This window comes from Meleagris gallopavo, chromosome 6, assembly GCF_905368555.1.
Source record: "Meleagris gallopavo chromosome 6, MGAL_WU_HG_1.1, whole genome shotgun sequence".
Lineage (NCBI taxonomy): Eukaryota > Metazoa > Chordata > Aves > Galliformes > Phasianidae > Meleagris > Meleagris gallopavo.
In genome coordinates, this window is record NC_139409.1 from 3,231,633 (window position 1) to 3,251,419 (window position 19,787).

At 41.4% G+C, this 19,787-nt stretch overlaps 3 protein-coding genes across 14 annotated transcripts in view; 1 reads left to right on the top strand and 2 right to left on the bottom strand.

The window, feature by feature from the left end:
• SNAP47 (synaptosome associated protein 47) overlaps positions 1-9,284 on the bottom strand; it is a 26,132-nt gene extending 16,848 nt beyond the window's left edge. The window contains exons 1-3 of one of the 6 annotated variants that reach the window (XM_085226896.1): positions 6,245-9,106; positions 5,969-6,133; positions 2,991-3,525 (exon numbers count right to left, since the gene is read on the bottom strand). In XM_085226896.1, the coding sequence (XP_085083022.1) occupies positions 2,991-3,525; positions 5,969-6,035 (602 nt within the window). In that variant the 5' untranslated portion in view covers positions 6,036-6,133; positions 6,245-9,106. Of the gene's footprint in view, positions 1-2,990; positions 3,547-4,005; positions 5,366-5,968; positions 6,134-6,244; positions 9,107-9,184 lie in introns of those variants that run through there. The other 5 variants (XM_010712281.4, XM_010712284.4, XM_019616200.3 and 2 more) reach the window with 5 other exon arrangements.
• On the top strand, positions 9,224-18,570 carry JMJD4 (jumonji domain containing 4). 2 transcript variants are annotated; one of them, XM_085226898.1, is made up of 7 exons: positions 9,224-9,373; positions 9,891-10,410; positions 11,590-11,755; positions 12,798-12,923; positions 13,868-14,135; positions 14,827-14,973; positions 15,975-18,570. In XM_085226898.1, the coding sequence occupies exons 2-7, from the start codon at positions 10,152-10,154 to the stop codon at positions 16,284-16,286; spliced, it is 1,278 nt and encodes a 425-aa protein (XP_085083024.1). In that variant the 5' UTR covers positions 9,224-9,373; positions 9,891-10,151; the 3' UTR covers positions 16,287-18,570. The 2 variants fall into 2 exon arrangements, with proteins under 2 accessions (XP_085083024.1, XP_085083025.1); XM_085226899.1 differs by lacking the exon at positions 9,224-9,373 and adding an exon at positions 9,498-9,637.
• ALS2CL (ALS2 C-terminal like) overlaps positions 18,430-19,787 on the bottom strand; it is a 42,891-nt gene continuing 41,533 nt past the window's right edge. For all 6 annotated transcript variants that reach the window (XM_085226893.1, XM_010712287.4, XM_031553828.2 and 3 more), the window contains exon 26: positions 18,430-19,728. In XM_085226893.1, the coding sequence (XP_085083019.1) occupies positions 19,657-19,728 (72 nt within the window). In that variant the 3' untranslated portion in view covers positions 18,430-19,656. The remainder of the gene's footprint in view (positions 19,729-19,787) is intronic.

Below are 19,787 nucleotides of genomic sequence, written 5' to 3' on the forward strand. Positions count from 1 at the left end.
CAATGGGTCTGGGAGCTCTCTGCTGCCCTCTGAAAATGCTGTGACACTCCTTAAGGGGAAAAAAAGACACATTGAAAGAGACGTAACAAAGTTCTGCACTAACACAATTTGAAATGGCACAGTGTCACAGATTTAGGGCTGAATTCTGAAAGTATGAGGTTCAACTTAAGTTCAGCATGAAGAAAGAGTGAAAAAACCCTTTAAGCACTGCTAGCTCACAGCATCTTCCAAATTAAAAGCCATGCACTGACTTAGGTGTCGTAACTAAACAGAAACTGACCTGATCTCACTCCTACAGAGCACAGTGCATTTTCTGGCCTCTTGGTTAATGAAAGAGTTACAACAAGGTATTCCAGGTCAATGACAGCTTATGCCTGCGTCCAAACCTATGAGAAGTCATTAAATTCCTACTGCAGTATAAGCTTCCCTCATCACATTTACGGTGAGAAAAGAGCACGTGTGTTTACTTACTGAGAACAGCTGCAATGTGACAAATCTAAACCTCTATTTACACTGTGGTAACTTACTCTTGATAGGTTTTAGCTTTAATTTTTATCCCTTTATCCCCTCGTTCTCCCCTCCCTCCTTTCCCAAGGGACCAACTTCCTGGCTGTGCAATGTCTGATTTACAGTCAAGATTTCTCTTGTGCAGCCTTGACAAAGGTTCCAGCCAACTTCTCTGGCCTTCCATGGAGGAGTCACCCCCCTGTATCAACAAACCAGGACATCAGTCTTTATATACACATGAAAGTTTGCAACCAGAGTACCTTGTCCTCTCATAGCAATACATTTATAAGGAATCAGTTTATTTTTGGTCTGTGAACATCTGCTAGCACGTCAGACTCTGTTCTGCTTATCTGCACACAGTTCCACTGAAAGCAGCTGTATATACCCACACAAGAACAGAATTAATAACCCCAAAAAAGCCCACACATAAAGGCACAAAGTTAATCAAAGTTTTAAACATATGAAAACAGAAAAAGGAGCCTGGCTTGTTTTATCAAAGACAACCCCACCATATTGGTGTTGCTATTAAAAACTTTAACTAATACACGTTGAAATCTGCTCCCTCTTAATACCTGTCTGCACAAAATCTTTTACATGTGTACAATGGCCCTGAATTATCTCATCCTTATAGTTATTTCTCAGTAAGCCTCTAAAGTCTGCAAGAGTTAGAGAGATAAGATACATCTGCATATTTAATTATGTTAATAGTCTGAATTAGCCAACATGCAACAATCAAGTGAACTTTGAACATAGCCATTTTCTACATTGTTTAGGAAGATGAAGAAAGATGTCATCTGTTTACTAGAAGACCCTCGGTCAGGAGTGGGAGGGAGAATGGATTTATTGAATCAAGCTACACAATGTATTCTAAAACAAGTGTTAGAATTCCCTAAAAAGCATGTGAAAGGGAAAACAGACTGGCTTATGACTCCCAACTTTGTGTTAGTCTGTGAGGAAATTGGTTCAAACCCACACAGATCAGATAAAATAAAGCATCACCTAACGTTTGGTCAATGTCTTCCTTTATTTTTCCATTTTTAAAATCAAAGCATTTAGCTCTTCAGATTCAGCAGGACAAGCAATACCTCCCAGCACATCTTAACCCAAAACAAAACCTTCTTCCAAAAACAATGAGCAGCTGTTTATTTTCCTACTCTTTGTTTATTGCTACAAAACTTTAAAATCTATTGCTGAAGCTTTCCGTTGTCTTGGCTTTTCATTAAAGGACACGAGGAGTATCACCAAAATCAATGTGAAATCAACACTTTCCTTGAGACATATCTTTCTAAAAACAAATGCTTCTTCCAAGAACAACCAGTTTGAACTTTTAGTGGGTTTGTTTCTTTATGCAGGTGTCAGAGCTTCCACAAAGACACTCATAGCTACAGATCTTCAAACATGACAATACTACTAATCTTCTTGTCTATTTTAGACTGCTATTGAGTCCAGCTTACACACAAAATAGAGTAACTCGCTTTAAATGGCAATCATTAAATAAAGAAGCTGAAACACTCTGTGACACCAACCACTCACTGTTCATGAGTTCTGCTACAGCCAAAGACACACAACATCTCACCACAGCTCCGCTCTGTTGCCTAAGTTCAATGCTTAAGACTCTGTTTTCAAAAACAATTAGTCACCGAGTGCCTGAGATTACCACAAATATTCCATCATTGCATTCCATCTACAGCCATTTCCCTGACAGCATCTGCACCACACAGTCCTCACTGCTGCCCCTAACAGCAAATACAAAGCCCTCAACTACACACTTTGCATACAAGAGCAGCTTCAAGAGTTGACTTGAAGTTGAATTCACAGAAAAACGAATGCAGTCTAGCTAAACCAAAGATTATTTTGAGGCTGTCACCTGATAACTCTAGGAAACTATTTCCAAGAAGGAAGATCTGCCATATTCATCATTTCCTTTGGAGAAAAAACAAAACAAACCACCAGAAAAGCCAAACCTCGGTTGTGTTCGCTATGTAACAGCAACATAGGCTACTCCATGACTTAGGAAAGAAACTTCTAATATTTTACACTTATCTATATTCTAGGACACCTGATAAAATCATTAATTAGAGTGTGTCACTCAGCAGGGGTATTAATTTGTATCTTTCCTGTAACTAGTTTTCAATTTTCTCATAACAAGACTTGTTTGAGATCTCTCAAAGATGAACATTTCTGCCAATCACAAATAAAACTCAGAAGGGCTTGAAAAGTCATTTGAAAGACAGAGAACACATATGGAAATAATTTATCCAGGGAGAGAAGAAATGTTAGACAGGAGGAAAGACAGAAATACAGAAGCAACATCAAGATGTTGCTCAACATCTCAACAAGAACTAAATCGACGAGAGATCATCACAGGCTTAAACTTTTACTGCAAATCATCACTTTGGTTTCCTCCAGACTTCTGTAGCTCTCTTTTACGGCATACAATCCCACAACCACTACTTGGCTCAGAAGATGCTACAGTACCATACCTGTCTGCTACATCCATATCCCCTTCGATCTTGTTGAGTCCTCTCATGATGTTATCAAACTGCTCGCCCTGGTAATGCAGCACTTTCGCTGTATCCTCCAGCCTTTTCTGCGACCCAGTCAATAACCCAGTCAGTTCTTTTCCTTTTGTTGTCTGCAAGGCTGCTGCTTCTGCTCCTGTGCCTTCACTTGACAGCAACCGCTCCCTCCAAAAGTGCTCAAGGATGTTGAACACAGCATTTCTGCTGGGCTGCAAAGAACTGAACCAGTGCTTGGTGTTCTTCTCCAAAATGGTAAGAGAGCTGAAAATTAAATTTGATGATTCCTTCTTGATCTCACTGATACTAGAAAGATGGAAGTTGACCAAAACCTCCCCAGTCTTGTCAGCTGTAAATTTGATGGCAACAGGGGTCAATGAGAGTCTGCCAGAGACCCATTGCTTGTTGGTGTCCAAGTAGTAAGAACAAGGCCAGCTGTGGATACGGATGTCTTCGTTCATCAGCTCGCTGTTCAGATCCTCTTCCACAGCAGCAACACCTTCAAAGCCAGAAAAAGAAACTAGAATGAAAGTGAAAAAAAAAAAATTAGGCGAGAATCCTTAACAACATATAAAACCTAACATTACAAACACTCAAATAATGAATCCTATCCACAGCTGGTTTCCAGTACGTTCACTATATCCTTCTGAGTACTTACACAACACAGATTTGGAAACTGCTGCAGATGGTTTACAAAATTTGGAAACCATTCCTAACTATTTTCCTCTAAAAAACAAACAAACACACACCTCACCCTTTCTGAACAGGGCTGCCAGTAATATCATCTGCTCCATAACAGCACTGCCTCCCCTTCTAAGAATGTTCTCATAACGTTTCAGCATGTGATTTACAGCAGTATCAACTTCAAATGAGCACTGCATTAACTCACTGGATATTGCTCTAAGGGCAGGTGTTTTCTAATTAGATTACTCCACATTCATGCACCCATGTTCATAATTTTGCATGGTGGAGAACCTACCAATAACAGGAACCACGAAGTTTTCATCAACTTTGAGTCTTTCACATATCCCTTTTTCCTGGGAAGCTATCATGTAAGAAGTCTTCCATTCCCCACCTCATCACCATATAAAGAAAATCCAGAAAGCATCAACAAGGCCATCAACACAAACCCATGACAGTGACATGAAATAGCTGGTCCTTCTCCTCCTACTCTGAGCTATCAATGCTTAGCTGACATATTCCCAGAACAAATTATAAATACACTCAGATAGAAAAGATGCCATAGAGGTATGGGAAGAGGTGCTGCTGGCCTGGCACGTGGAGCAATTCAATAGGTATGATAGCAGAGCAAGCAGCAGAACAGGCAAAGGCTTAAAAGAGCCAAGGGAACTGATTACTCAGCTGAACTGACAACACCAGGGCAATGGCAATTTCATTACACCTCTGACAGCCCACGTTTTCCTGAGAGCCTGTGATGCTACCTGATGATGCAAAGTTAATCCCATAAGGCTTGCTCATTAGTATCTCAAATCCAAGCAAAGACAGAGCTGTCATGTGCTTTAAGGCCTGACCTGATCAAAGCAGAACAATCTCAAGTTTGGAATTGTAAATTAAATGAAATATATCTGGATGCGCACCTCTTCCCAAATTCCCAAAGATATTTCTTGTACCCAAAGAGTCAGATTGTTTCTTGCAACATCTCCTTCACAGTGCTAGCTTCCATTGTATTAAAGACCAGTTATGTTCCATGACTTAATTCCTTATGAACAACCATTATGTAATGGTGATTTAATCACTTGCTTATTCATTCTTACTCTTCTCAAAGTCTTGAATGTATTGTAGCATAATTTACAGATATACTACATTGTATAGCATTATCACAAGGTACTCAGTTACTTGGATGACACAATAAATGAAAAGTGAGAGCTCTACAAAACCCCCTGCCAGACTGATACTGTAATTTCTATAAGTATAATTGACAACTACACCAGTATGCGTGCAAGAGAATAAAAGTTACATTACTATTAAAATCACTGACACTTGAAACTAAATCACATTACAGCTTTGTTAAACAGGAACTACAAATTACAAACAGAGCTTTAACTGCCTGAATCTGTCTGGATTTGACACTGACTTTGGTTTCTGCAATTCAGTAAAACATTTTCAGAGGTATCTTCCCCCTCATTAATATCACATATTCAAAGATCTGAAATTGTCACCCACTCAGCACATTTGTAAGACAGCATACACACTTAAGCAGCATTCAGATTCTCTCAGAAGTACTGGTAACAGTAATATATAGCCAACAAAAAGTAAACCAAAATAAACATCTCGTATTTCATCCTCAAGCTTCTCACGCTCTAAACATATTGCAAAGTTAAATGAAATTCATTGAAACAAACAGCAGCCTCCCTATCCATCAAGCGTGTCACATTTAGGTCTTCACCACCACCTCTCCAATTTCAAGAGCATGAAGTTTGCTATTTATGCCTTTTTCTGAAAAATCCAACTACCAGCATGCTGCCTACAACAAGAAGCTCTTCCCCTCAGGTGCTGTTTTATAAAGAATAAATAAAAATAATAAAGAAATCAAGGCACTGAAAGATGATGTACATTGCAGAGGATCACAGGAGATAGCAGAAAGCAAAAAGGATGTTTCTTAGCCCTCCTTGCTGGGACAGGCACATCAGAAAAGTGGCAACTGGGAAACAACTCCTAGTCCCTGCTAACAGCAACAGCCGTCTTCACAAAGGCATACCTACAGCAAGGAGAAACATCTAACAAGCAAGCAGCTCTTTAAATTTGTGTAAAATCTCAGCATAGAGCCTGTTTTCACAGGCTGAGTCCTACATACAACCACCAACACTCAGTTAAAACATTCCTCTGAAGCCTGCTCATGATTAGTATAAATGTAAAAACAAACACAGTCTTGCAGCTGTGCCATTCAAGTACATTTCTAAACCATCTCTCAAGCTCCTTACCTTTATCTGTAGCTGCAGAAACCTCAGACAGTTTTTTGGGTACTGCTATGTTTACAAATCTGTCCATCTGTACATAAAATGTTTTCTTTTCCTCTTCAAAGCCCAAGAGAGCAGGTGAAATAAAGCTACGTGTATCCAACAAAGAAGGTGTGCTTACCCCTGGATCTAAGAGTAAAAAAAGTCCTCTCAGACCAGAGAAAGAAACAAAGCTGTCACTTGACTGGTGTATATATATATTGTGTGTATGTGCCTTGGGTCATATGACTTTTGACTCACCTGAGAGCTCAGAGGCTTTGCTGACAGTCAGCTTCTTTTTGTGCCCGAGGCCAGAATTTCCACACAAAAGTCTATTTGCTAATTAAATCTATTGTTTCAGTACATTTTTCCCCAACATAATCATGCTTTAACTAGCAGTGGCTCTGCACAACTTAATCCCCTCCCTCCCTTCAGAGAAGAAGAAATTTAATCATAGGATAAATGAAAACCCACATGAGGAAAACCAAGGATTATTTCATTCAACAAGCAAAACAGATATCATGGTACACAACACTGCTGCTGCTTAAAAGCATTCAACAGCGAGCTATTAATTTAACACAAGATTTCATGGAGTTTAATTAAAACACCTGACAAATTTAAACAGCATCAAACAAAAACCAAGATGTGCACAACCATCTGAAGTCAGCTGGAAAAAAAGCATTATATATTTGCTTTTCCTCTGACATTCGTATATTGTATCTTACACATCTCTGATGGTACTAACCTGCAATTATAGCTCCTGAGCTGCTAGATATACTGTCATCCTAGTATTTTCATAACTGTGACCTCCTTGAGCTAATATTAAGGATATTTCTATTTGGCCATCTCATAAACCAACTCTTGATTGTATTTACAAGAGTTACACTCCTTAGAAAGCTCCATTTCTATGCAGTGGAAGAGGAGGAGCCAACTAAAATGAATTCACAATGAATTCTTTCATGCCTTATGAACAAACAGAAGTTTGCCTACACTTTCGTCCACCCAGCAGATAACCCAGGCAGTTTCTCCCATCAGCACATTACTCACATTCTACTCCATCTCTGACACAGCAGCCCTTCACAGAGTGCACTACCACACACAACAAGAACTAGGATCAGCAGCAATGAGATGGGGATTATTTCCAACACTGTCACCACAACACTGCCCAAATTCTTTAGTTAATACACGAGTGGTTGCTGATTCTATAAAAGGAAGGTGACTCACCTTCTCTTGCCAAGTGCTGTGAGCTCACTTAATGAAATGTAAGCATTACTAATTGCCACAGGTGTGAGGAGATGCTGCATACGCCCTGAGAAGATGCTGTCAGCTCACAAGCAAATCATCCCTTCACAATGTGCCTACCTCAGAGCCTCCAGAACTCAGTCACAGGTTCCTCTCATCTTGCTAATTAACTGCAAAACCCTTCTCCACACATCTCTAATGTATTGATGTTTACTTTTGGTCCTCCTTCATAACGATCTTATGGAGCTCTTCTACCTTTCATCGTTTACTTCCAAACGGTACCATCTCACACAATGACAAATTTTAACAGTTCTGTCAGCCCAGCTACTTTTATTTTAAGAACATTTATAAGGACTGTCAAGTAGTGAGTCCTTTTTAACTAAATGTTTAACGTGCTGCCCCCACCAAGTTTGTAACTTTGCCATTCCCCTAACGATGCTACAAGACACAATGTACTCTGAGGTGACCCACCCAGAAATACAACAGGTAAAGATTCACAGTAACTCTGTACTGTGAGATTCATCTTCCCTAGCTCCAAAAGACCGACAGATCCTTACTAAAGGATGGCTGAAGGCTGAGAGGCTACTCCATAAAATAACCTGAGTTGGAAGGGACCCTTAAAGATCACCAAGTCAAACTCCTGGCTCCACACAGCACCATTCAAAATCAGATTGCATGCCTAATATAAAGCAGCCCTCTTCAAGATCAAAACTCCACCAAATCCTCCTACATCTAATTAAATACAAGCTGCCTCACTTCCCACAGCAGCATCTGCACTACCCATATTAACACTCGTCAGCTTCCCCTTTGACCCTGACCCCTCCATTTCAAAACACAGATAGAACTCTGCTTCTCAAGTCCTGCTTCTTTTTCCTCCCAGGGTCACAAAATCATTAAGGCTAGGAAAGAACACTAAGATATCCATTAAATCACATCCCTCAGTGCCACATCTCCATGGTTCTTGAATGTCTTCTGAGACAGTGATTTCTGGGAAGCCTGTGCCAATGCATTACCACAACGTCTGCGAAGAAATTTCTCTAAATATCCAGCCTGACCCTTTCCTGGCACAACTCAAAGCCATTAACTGTAGCCCCATTGCTGTTAGTTGGGAAAAGAGGCTAATCCCAATCTTGCTCCATCCTTTCAGGCAGTTGTATAGAGAAATAAGCTCTCCCCTGAGCCTTCTCTTCTCCAGACTGAACAACCCCAGTTCCCACAGCCACTCCTCTTAAGATCTGTACTCCAGACCCTTCACAGCTTTGCTGCCCTACTCTGAACGTGCTCCTAGGCCTCAGTGTCATTCTTGTAGCAAGGAGCCAAAACTGCACAGTCCCCCACCCCACCTCAGCAGCAAGTCCTTCTTTCTCCCCACCTTTCCTCCCACAGCTCGCTCCCTTCTCCTACCCAACTGCCACCTCCACGGCTCACTATTCTCTTCCTTACCCCAAGCTAGACCTCTCCACACCCATAAAAATATACTTCCCTCCCTTCCTCGTCCCTTTTCCCCACTATGAAAAACAGTCTTCCCTCTCCTTACCCCAAACATAACACAGACACCTGCTGACACAAAAACAACACAGCAGACAGGGGTAGGTACAGTACGATCTTAAAGGTCCCCTCATACCCAAGGCCTCCTTTGACTCAGCGAGCAGATGACACCCCTTTCTTTTTCTTTCTTTTTACATAGACCCAGGAGAAGATAAAAATCGCTTTTTGCCCAACAACTTCACACCAGGCTCCACTACAGCTCTCATCTCTCCGCAAGCTACAGCTCTATGGCAAACCCCCTCACTTCCCCTCGGACAGAAACACCTCCTCCATAATTTCTACACCTACGTAAGCAGGTCAGACCCCCCCACACACACTCCTCCATCTTTACCCACTCCAAACCCTAGCTAAACACCCCTCACCTCCCCACCTCCTGCATCCGTCCGCAGCCCCAGCCCGGCCCGCACTCACCTCAGAGCAGCGCAGCCCGCAGCGACGTTCTACGCATGCGCCCGCCGCCCGCTTCTATTGGCTGAGCCGAGCGCCGCTGCGCACCCCTTCTCCCGCTCCCCCCCGACCCCTCCCCCCCTGCGCGGAGGTTCCGGGAGCGGCTGAGAAAAACCGTTCCTCCCTTCGCCTCTCGTCCCGTGTGGGCCGGGGGTGAGTATCAGCCTCTCGATATCCACTTCGCTCTCTCCTCTCCCATCTGTCGCGTGGACGAGCCGTGAGCCCAACGGGGGACGAATTGTGCGTCGTCCTATGGCGTCCGGGTGCTGCTTGGGGGGGGGGGAACGCAAAATGGCGGCGCCTTCTGACCAACGGCGCCGTGCTGCCTTCAGAGCCCGCTGTCTTCTCAAGCCTTTTTCCGCGTTGTGGGCTCACTCCTCTGTGCTCATCCACTTTCTTCTTTTTTATTAAACCTCTGTAGGTCGTTTGTGTGTATGTGTGTTTGTTTTAATCGATGTTTTGTCGTATTTTATCTCTAGGATCTCCCCCCCCCCACACACACACACCCCAACCCCCATGAAAGCTCTGAGGAGGGTAAGCGCTCCCAGAGCTGTTTCCTCTCCTCACGAAGCAGCCCCAGCACAGTTATTTCCTCTGTATATGTGTGTGTGTTTCCAGCGCTTCATCAGGAAGAGATTTCCCACTGACATTGGTATTTCTGCTGTTTTAGGTGACAGGGAAACAGCAGCATCTCCACAGCGTGATACGTGGCTTTGTTACATTAAAAGTTAAAAAGCATGGAAGAGCCTGTTTATTCCAGCATGGTGGAACCTATTTGTCCCAGCATAGTGCACAAATTCCTTCTTTGCCTCTGAACGTTTCTATTGTCACATTACCTGACATAGGCTGAGAGAATCAAGGCATGTTTTAAAGCAAAGTTTTTCTATGCTGGCATCTGATCCGAGCTGCCTTGGAGGACCATCCTGCCTGCATGGACAGGGCAACATTTGCCTGTTCCACCGCCTTTTTTCGTGACTACAGCAGTTCGGCTCAGGGCACGTTCTCCACAGGACACGTTGACTTCATTGATAAAATCGAATCATTCACTTATTCGGACTTCTTTCGGGATTATTTGATTCCCAACCAGCCCTGTGTTTTCTCAGAAAAGTTCACTGATGGCTGGAGCAGCAGGAGGAATTGGGTAACTTGGGGTGGGAAACCTGATTTTGATCATCTGCTGCAGGAGTTTGGTAAGTCATGGCATTTTTAACACCTCATTGAAATGAAGGTAAATGGAATGAAGTTAAATAGAAACAAAATTTGTTTTGTTCATTTAAAAATTGAACCATTGGTGCATGGGAACTGCTGAATCACGGCCTGAACCTCTGATTGATCACCTGAGGCGAGCAATGAGTCAGCCCTGGAAGCACAGGTGAAGGCAATTCACCAGTGCTGCTGGAAGGGGTAGAGCCTGGCTCCACCTCTCCTAGAGCCATTTAAGAGCTGACTACCAGTGGGAAAGGATTGCCAGAAAGAGGTCCTTTCTTTGGAGTTTTGTAGTGAGTCTAGGATAAGGGTAAGCGCTCTATCTATTCTCTTTTTGGTATGATAACTTGCTTAGTTAGACTGTCTTGTTTATTTCATAGTTATAACATTTGTATATTCATTGATTGTACAATGGGGCAAAACAAAATGATTCTATGAACTTTGTTTCAAAGTTAATGCGTCCCATTTCTATACTTCCTGTTTCACTCAGATTCTAACCTTGAATTTACATCCTTAATGAGATAAAAAGTTTTATTAATTTATAGAGTCCTAGAGTCATTTAAGTTGGAAGGTATCTTTAAGGGCCATCTGGTCCAACTGCCCTGCAATAAACAAGGATGCATACAGGTTGATCTGGGTGCTTATAGCCGTGTCAGTAACTACACCAATACGTATACCCACCTGACTTAACTGCAGGAACAGTCCAACATGTACTGAATAGACAAAAGAAGCATTATCCATTTACAGTGAAAAACCTCAGAACAAGTCATTAGTCTGTAAGTTACTGATATATTTAACATGTATCAATTCTAAATAATGCAGTTGATTAAAAAGAAACTGAAGATTACATGAAGGCAGTAAATGTCTTGTGATCTGAATCATGTTTGCCTAGAGTCATGGTGTCAGGAGTGACTCCAGTGCAAGCAATTGTTGCTTTATGTATTTGGGCTGTACTTAGCATGATAGTGTCCAGGCCATAGAGGTGAAGAAGGTTTAAGGAGTTCAGTCTCAGCACCACAAAATCATTAAGAAAGACCTGTAAGATCATCTAATTCAAACTGTTCATCAACCACCAGTATTGCCCATTAAACCATGTCCCAAATCAGTTATTCTGTTCATCGGTATTTCTGTTCCTGCTTGAGTTCAAAGAGTTTGTATTTCAGGAGAGGCTATAGTACCTGTGGCCAACTGTGATGTCAAGGAGTACAATTCTAATCCAAAAGAGCAGCTCCCCTTCAAGGAGTACATAAGTTACTGGAAAGAGTACATTAAAAATGGCTACCGTTCATCTCGAGGGTGCCTTTATCTAAAGGACTGGCACCTGAGCAGGTAAGAGAGCACTGTGAAAACCCCTGCATGCCATGCACAACAGTGAGCTGCTGTGGAGCCTTAACACTTGTCTTTTCACTGCTCAAGTGTTCAAATGCTGACAGTGCTGTTTGTTAGCACCTGGCCACTGAAATGTCAGTCCTGTATTGCACTGTTCTCGGGTACTGTATACAGTGAGAGTCTTAAAGAGATCACTGTTTCCTGGAGAAGCTAACATTCTTGAGCACTTGCCTTTCTATTTGTCTTTTAAATGAGCGTAAGCCCTGCAGGAACCATGTGCCTGTACGTTTTTCTTTTGTTTACTACTTCTTAAAAAGAAGGATATAATCCTTTAGTATCCATTTTCTTTTCTGCTAACCTTCCCAGTCATTAAATCTCTTCAGCTTGTGCAGGCTTTCCTTTTACCCCAGCCTGCTGCTTGTGAGATGCTTGCATTGTCCATGCCTGGCTAGGACTTTTATAACTTTTCACCTAAAACTTCCTCCTTAAATGTGTCCTGCTTCTAATCCAACTTCTTTGTTTTCAATTCTCGTTTTCACTTTTGAATGTCCTGTGACTTCTAATAGAAGAAATTGTGTCCACCTCCCCTTTTCTGTTCACTTAACACAGGCTCTAGAGCTGTGGCTTGCTTCAGAAAATCTGCACATGTGGCGTTGGTGGGAAAAGGGCAGCATGTACTGTGAGGCCAGGCACTTGTTAAAATCCTACAGCCTGCCTAGCTCTCATATCCTCCATCTGTCATCTGGTTTGACAACCAATCTTGCAGCCATCTCATCTAAAGAGAATGTGTTTGTTAGGGTCTGTTTATGCCATAATTAGGATTCTCTTAAGTAGCTAACCTTCACAGCTTTCCTCGGAGGCAGAAAACTACACATTTTTAAATGGAGCTTGGAGTTGTAAATGAAATAAGGGAGAAGGAAACAAAGTATTAATGGCCTGTGAGAAACCTAATAGGTCTCTGCTTCTAGATTTTGGGAATTTAGGTAGAAAGAACAGTGCTGCAGTTCTTTAAGCCCTATGTCCAATATGTTATCTTTTTAAGAGCTTTCCCAGAGCAAGATGTTTATACAACTCCTGTGTATTTCTCATCCGACTGGCTGAATGAATATTGGGATGCTATAGCTGTGGATGATTACCGATTTGTTTACATGGGACCTAAAGGTTCATGGTAAGACAGCTTGGTTTCTGTCATCTTTACTTTTTTTTTTTAAAGATTAATATTACAGAGTATTATCACACTGTATTTAAGGATATAATTTTGCTGCAGAAAAATCATAGAATGGACTGGGTTGAAAAGGACCACAATGCTCATCCATTTCCAACCCCCTGCTATGTGCAGGGTCACCAACCATCAGACCAGGCTGCCCAGAGCCACATCCAGCCTGGCCTTGAATGCCTCCAGGGATGGGGCATCCACAACCTCCTTGGGCAACCTGTTCCAGTGCCTCACCACCCTCTGTGTGAAAAACTTTCTCTTCATATCTAACCTAAATATCTCCTGTCTCAGTTTAAAACCATTCCCCCTTGAGGAAAATGCAGCCATACTGCACAGTGCTGTACCTGAACCCAGCAGTCTTGTTTCTCAAGCAGATGATTAGTTTCTGGATGTGATCTGTCTTTATTTGGTCAGCTCCGGTGCTTTTTGTACTGCAGAAAGCCTGAATACAATTTCCACAGAATCTGTAAAATTATCAGTTGCCTTAAGAAATGTTCTAGAGGAGAAAAGCCCTGGGGAATCATCAGGCTCTTGTGATTTGCAGAGCCAGCAGAAGCCTTGGAGGGACGCTAATGAGTTGGTCAGGTATTTTGCAGGTTAAAGATTAAGTTGAGCTTTGGTGGTACTTCCAATATTCCCAGCAGTTCACATCACAGGATCTGCTGTTGTTGGAAAAACTTATATGACAGATTAAAAATTAACTGATGGAGAACTACAGAGGATATAAAACACTGCAGTACTGTACTATGTCAATACAGTGGTCTCTTAAAACAGTTAAGATTAAATAAAGAAGACAGTTTGAGATCAGTTTTCTGCAGTAAAGGTTGACTTTTGTGTGTTCTTGCAGACATGCATTTAGGCACTGTCTTTACTTAAACTTCTAATTTGTCCCACAGGACTCCATTCCATGCTGATGTCTTCCGTTCCTATAGCTGGTCAGCTAATATATGTGGGAGAAAGAAATGGCTGCTCTACCCCCCAGGGCAAGAGGATTACCTGAAAGACTGTCATGGCAACTTGCCCTTCGATGTGACTGCACCTGGTCTTCAGGACAGGAATGTTTACCCTCGCTACAACCAAAGCCAACCCCCTGTGGAAATTGTGCAGGAAGCAGGGGAGATAGTTTTCATCCCCAGTGGATGGCATCATCAAGTTTACAACCTGGTAAAAATAACCAGTACTAGCATTTTCATAACACAGACAAATAATCAGGCTTGAATCAGAACAAACTTTAATTATCACAGCATTTTGTGGATGCTAGAAGTCTGGGCTACCAAAATTTTTTGGAGAGATTCATAGAAGAAAAGTCTCTCAGTGACTAATCAAGATAATGGCTAATAGCAGCCTTGAACTCAGAATCTCTGTCATTGACTGCTGGAAAATAGGGAAGTATAGAAATGGAAGATGCTGTCTGCACTCTGTTTTCTTATGCACTTCCTATTAGGTGCTATTAGTCATTGAGAAATAGGATACTATTAATATAAATCTTGGTTTCTAATTGTAAACTGCAGATGACTGTTGGAAAATACTAACACATTTGTCTTCATGATTATAAACCGAAAATAACAACCTTGTTCCCTACCTCCCCCACACCACCAACCCCTACATCTTTGCCTCTATGAAAGGCTTGCTCAGACAGAAGAGCTAGAGACATTTTCCAATTCAAAGATTGAAACAGTTTTTTTTCAGGGACACTTGAAAGCAACAGCCTTTCAGCACAGTGGTGGTATTGGTGCCAAAGAAACCTTTCCCTTGTTGAGGGACATGATTTTATGTTTTGCAGCAGTGATGTTACAGCTGTTCTCTCACATTTTCTCTATGTAGAGATTAATAATTCTTTAAACTGTTCCCACAGGAGGATACCATTTCTATTAACCACAACTGGGTGAATGGCTGCAACGTAGCTATAATGTGGTGCTTCCTGCAGGATGAATTAGCAGCTGTCCAGAGAGAAATCAATGAATGGAAGGACCCTATGGATGACTGGCACCTACAATGTCAGGTATAACGATATATTGCTGACTGCCTGACTCTTCATTAGATGGTCAGGTATTTTAGGGGTACATTGTGACACCTTATTAGAGCTCTGAGACACACAATCTTTAACCTCACACCTGGAATGAGGATATGATTCCTAAGCAAACAGGAACTGGTGATAACTTCACTTCTTGGGAAACAAAGTCTTACTTCAGTATGATAGGGAAAGGCTTATGTCAGTGCATATTTGTTATGTCAAGGACATTAGGATGTTGTCTGAAAACTAATGCTTCAGCAGCTCTTCTTCAACTATTATAGAATCATAGAATGGCCTGGGTTGGAAAGGACCATAATGATCGTTTAGTTTCAACCCCCCTAATATGTGCAGGATCACCAACCAGCAGACCAGGCTGCCCAGAACCACAGTCAGCCTGGCAAGGTTAACCTGTCAAGGTTAGCATTGATGTGATCAATCAGTGTAGTAGTTACTGTCCCCTTTTAAAAATATAGGTGCGTCTCCATTTAAAGAACAGAAAGTAGGAGACTCTCACACAGGAGAACTGGTTTCAATATCATTCACGATGGAGCGGCAAATCCAAAACCAGAAAAATTAAGGTGAAAGTGTCAGCCAGCTTCTGTGTCTCCAAAAATGATGCTTTCAGGAAGCATAATTAATGAGCAGTGTCATGTCTGGTATGTTCCCAACTTCTTAAGTGTGAAACAGATATAAAGTTTATTTCTAGAGGCTGTTACTGCTGCTAGATTGATACCTTCCAAAAATAGTTTGTAGAAACACAGCCATTTAGTAGCTCATAGAAACAGTGTGTTGTCTTGGGGTCTAGTGAAGTTTCAAGTCAGGTAAGGAATCTGAGTGCCATCAAGGAACTGCAACAGTTCCTATTAAACATGGTTACTTGTAATTAGTAGTTAGTAGCTTGATTAAAATCAATCCCTGTAATTCTTACTGTGCGTGGAAAAAGTTGGTTCCATTACAGTACTGTTTTTTTTTTTTTTTTTTTCCCCTAGTTGATCATGAAGTCTTGCACTGGTATAGACTACAAGGAATTCTACAATTTCCTCAAAGTTATTGCAGAGAACAGGATTTCCATCTTGGAAAATGGCCTTGATGATGAAGCTTCAGCGAAGAACACTCCAAAAGCTGCCATTTCCACCTTGGGTATGCTTCATGCAGTGTTTGATTTAAAGAGGACTGTGAAGGTGTTAACATCTTTGAGTGCTAATGAAGATTTCAAGCAACTAGACCTGACATCACTTTCTCCACCTCCAGAGGCATTGCTCCACCACTTGAAAGCAGCAATAGACACAGCACTCCTCTAACTTCCTACCTATTCTCTTGTTTGTGAAATGAACCTTTTGTAAATTGGGTGTTTGTAGAAGAATGACTCCTTCCTGTTTTAATAGCTGTTGCAATTCAAGTACAAAGAGCCTTCCTATAGAGTGGGGAGAGAGTATATTCCTAAGATGACTGAATAGTTTTTAAATTTATAGCATTTGAATATCTGGAATAATTAGGAAAAAAAACTCTTAGGTAACGGGGGGGGAAAAAAAAAAAAACATTGTAGTCTGATAAATGAAGGCCTGCTGATGAGTATGAATTCAGGGAAAGAGGAACGGATATTCTCTGTGGAATGAGCTTACAGCTGGCAGAGCTAAACACTGGGATTGCAGTGGTCTGCAGCATACTGCTTCTGCTCAAAGCGCTGTATGCAGATAGCTAGCCTGCACTGCAGGCTCCAGCTGAATTACTGCAGATCACAGCTAAATCACTTTAAGACCTGTCCTGTTTGCAGGTGTAGCTTAGATGTTTTATTGCTTCCCCTGAAGCCTAGGCTGTCTCAACTCAACTGTAGCTTGGATATGGAAAAGCTGACCACTGGTTTCTTACACAGTGGTATCTCTAAAGCTAAAAGTCTCAGGTATGCTTGGCTTTCACATTGCTTCAGGGCCTGCAGGACTAAATTTAACATACAAGGAAGATGAAGTCCTGCTAGCAACTCTAACATTAATAATTTAACAATGTGAACCACACAAGCTTGAAAGAGGCTTGAATGTACTCCCTCATTTCTACACACTATTTCAAGGCACAATATTTTTATCAAGCAGAGAGACTTGATGAATCAGGGAAGCTAGCAAGTAACCTTGTACTATCTCTTTAAAAAGCCATGCTTTTAACAACAAATAACACTACTGCATGGTTACAGAGCACAATTTGCTAGCTGAATGCTACCCTTGCGCTAAAGAGCATTTCTAGTGAAGTATTCCTCTTGCTTTTACTGGTTGGCAAGAAAGCCTAGAAGCACAAATGGCTGCATACTGTTACCTTTCGTTGCTCCTTTAGGGCTCACTTGAATTATTGATCAAGAACTTCCTGAATTTTTAAAGAGAGTTGGTTGTAAGAGCAACAAATAAATTTAGTAGGAGTCTTCAATAGGCTGAAAAATCTCCTTATTTTCTAGATAATCCTGTGGAGTTTGTACATGCATGCATTTTGCATGTCCTATTTTGTAGTAAGAAGCTGTTCAGCATTTTGAGTAGGAAATGGTACTTGAAAATAAAATCAATATCCAAAGCATGGAAAAATGCAGTATAGAGAAAAAAGACTTTGTTTTAATACAGTTGTGACTACATGTCTGTGATTCAGCCTTCTGGCACAGTGTTTATTTGGACTGAGAAATAGCCAGTTTTAGGCAACTGAAATGAAAAAGTTCACAGCTGTCACTTCTGTGTGTTTACATTCTCAAAGACAGGGAGCTGGAGCTTCTCCTCCATATAAGAATGAGATCTCAAAGATAAGAAGCAGTATTTTAAAGCTGATGATCAGTGTACTGGTAGGAAAGCATGGTTTTGGTCTCGTGTTCCCCAGTCTCACTGCATGCTGTGTAACTGGTACTGGCACCAACCACTTTAAATTCACTGCAACTTTATAAAGGTTTTGTTTAGCTGAAAGTTACTTTTCACTTTGTGTCAATGCAAGTCAAGCTTTTACACTGAAACCACCATCTCAACATATCAGAAGCTAGGACAACATGATAGGGTAGCTAAGAGGTGTTCAAATAAAGGAAGGTGAGTCACTGCCACTCACTCTCCCTTTCTTTTCCCTTGCACTGTCTCTGCACCATAGCATCTTGAGACCTGAAGACGTGGTGACAGCTCTCCTTTCTAATGCCTGCTAAGGCTTAGCGAGCTCAGTGTGAGACAGTGAGGAAAAAGAGTTTAATTGTAGCCAATTAGCCTAAAGTTTAAGCTACGTTCTCCATACTGATTCTGCAGGGAAAAGGTGCACAAGGGTTTATTGGTTCAGTCTCTCTTACTAATTTGCAGTTCAAATTCTTCCATCCCTATGAGTAATGAAGGCAGTAAGAGAGCCATAGATCTCCTAATGTTAAAGAAGTAAATAAAGGACATTCTCATAAGAATCTGAAGACAGCAATGAGGCTGAAATAAGAAGTATGCAAGCCTGGAATCTCTCAAAAATGAAACAGTTTTATTTAAATACAGTTACTGTAAAACATACATTATGATACTCTTACACCAATATATTAACTGTTGTAACCAGTGTACTATTTATTAAAGCATAATACTTATGACAAACAGGAATAAACAGTCTGTAGAGTTTTGATTTGTTTTCCTGAAGTCACAGACCTGGACAATTTAAAAGTCAAACGGTAAAAAAAGCACGTTAAAATCTAGTTCAAAAGAGCTTTAGCTCTAACATACAATTCACACATTAGTACTTTCATCTGAGAGTAACAGCATATCAGAAATCCCTTTACCTTTTTTAAAGGCAGAATAAAAACTAGCCCCATTCTAATCTGATTGTGCCCCAATGGTGTCAGTGGCTGTTCTGTCAGCACAAAGCTGTGCATCTAGGAAAACCAATGCTTTTGCAGCTCTGTCAGTGCAGGAGGCCAAATGTTTTTGTGTGTTCTCTCACCGATATTTGAGATCTCTTACCTCTTAGGCACACACAAGCCCCTGCAGAATTAGAAAGCAGCACCAGCATTTTCAAGGTGCAAGTGTGATATCCCTGAGATTTAATAAGAGTCTGCAAAGTATAAATTTAAATTTAGGATTATCTTCAAACAGAGAAGTTAGTCAGTAGCAGCATTATGGTGCAATGGAGAGGTACAGAATTTGGCAAAGGGAAGAAGAGGAAAGATCTTCCTCTTAGGGATGCAAGAGCCACTTCACTCCAGGAACACGTTGTTTAGGAGTACAGAGATAGGTAGTCTCTCTTATCCATCCCACATTTCTACCATCCAGGAGTCTCATAATGATGACTATGCAGGCTTTATTTAGTAGAAAGTGGTCAAATGATCTCCTTTTATGTCTGTTTACCAGTACAAAACAAGCACAGCAACTGAGAAAACAGCTAAAAGGAATTTCAAGGGAAAGAGGTGTATTGCTGTTTTCAGGAAAGTGAAATCAACAAGGGCAAAAGAAACCTCCTCCACTTTCCAACACAAGCTGAGGTTGCATAGAAGGCTTTCAGCTCACAGCACTTGCATGTCTGTGCTTGATAATTGTACACAGTCTAATAGAAAACCTAGCAAGAACCCCTCATCTGAAAAATAACCGTCCTTTCTTTTTTAAAGGCAGCTGGAGCAGCAGTGATTTGATTGCTTCTTCATCCAACAGTGTTTGGTCAAAACGTGGCAGGGAGGAGCATCCCTGCTGGTTCTGGGGCTCAGGAGGTGTGAACCATATGGCAGTTCTCTCTTTGGTGGAGTCTCATCTTCTGTATGTGTTCATAGCATGACTGGGCAAGGAAGAGAGCAACCCATTAAAGAAAAGTTTTGGAGCTCTGGAGCCAAGTTT

What these genes read in the sequence shown, in the direction of transcription:
- JMJD4 (XM_085226898.1), top strand. Translation starts at nt 10,152, where the DNA reads ATGGACAGGGCAACATTTGCCTGTTCCACCGCCTTTTTTCGTGACTAC. An exon ending in TCATCTGCTGCAGGAGTTTG is followed by an intron (nt 10,411 to 11,589) that starts GTAAGTCATGGC and finishes TTTGTATTTCAG; the next exon opens with GAGAGGCTATAGTACCTGTG. An exon ending in ATGGGACCTAAAGGTTCATG is followed by an intron (nt 12,924 to 13,867) that starts GTAAGACAGCTT and finishes TTTGTCCCACAG; the next exon opens with GACTCCATTCCATGCTGATG.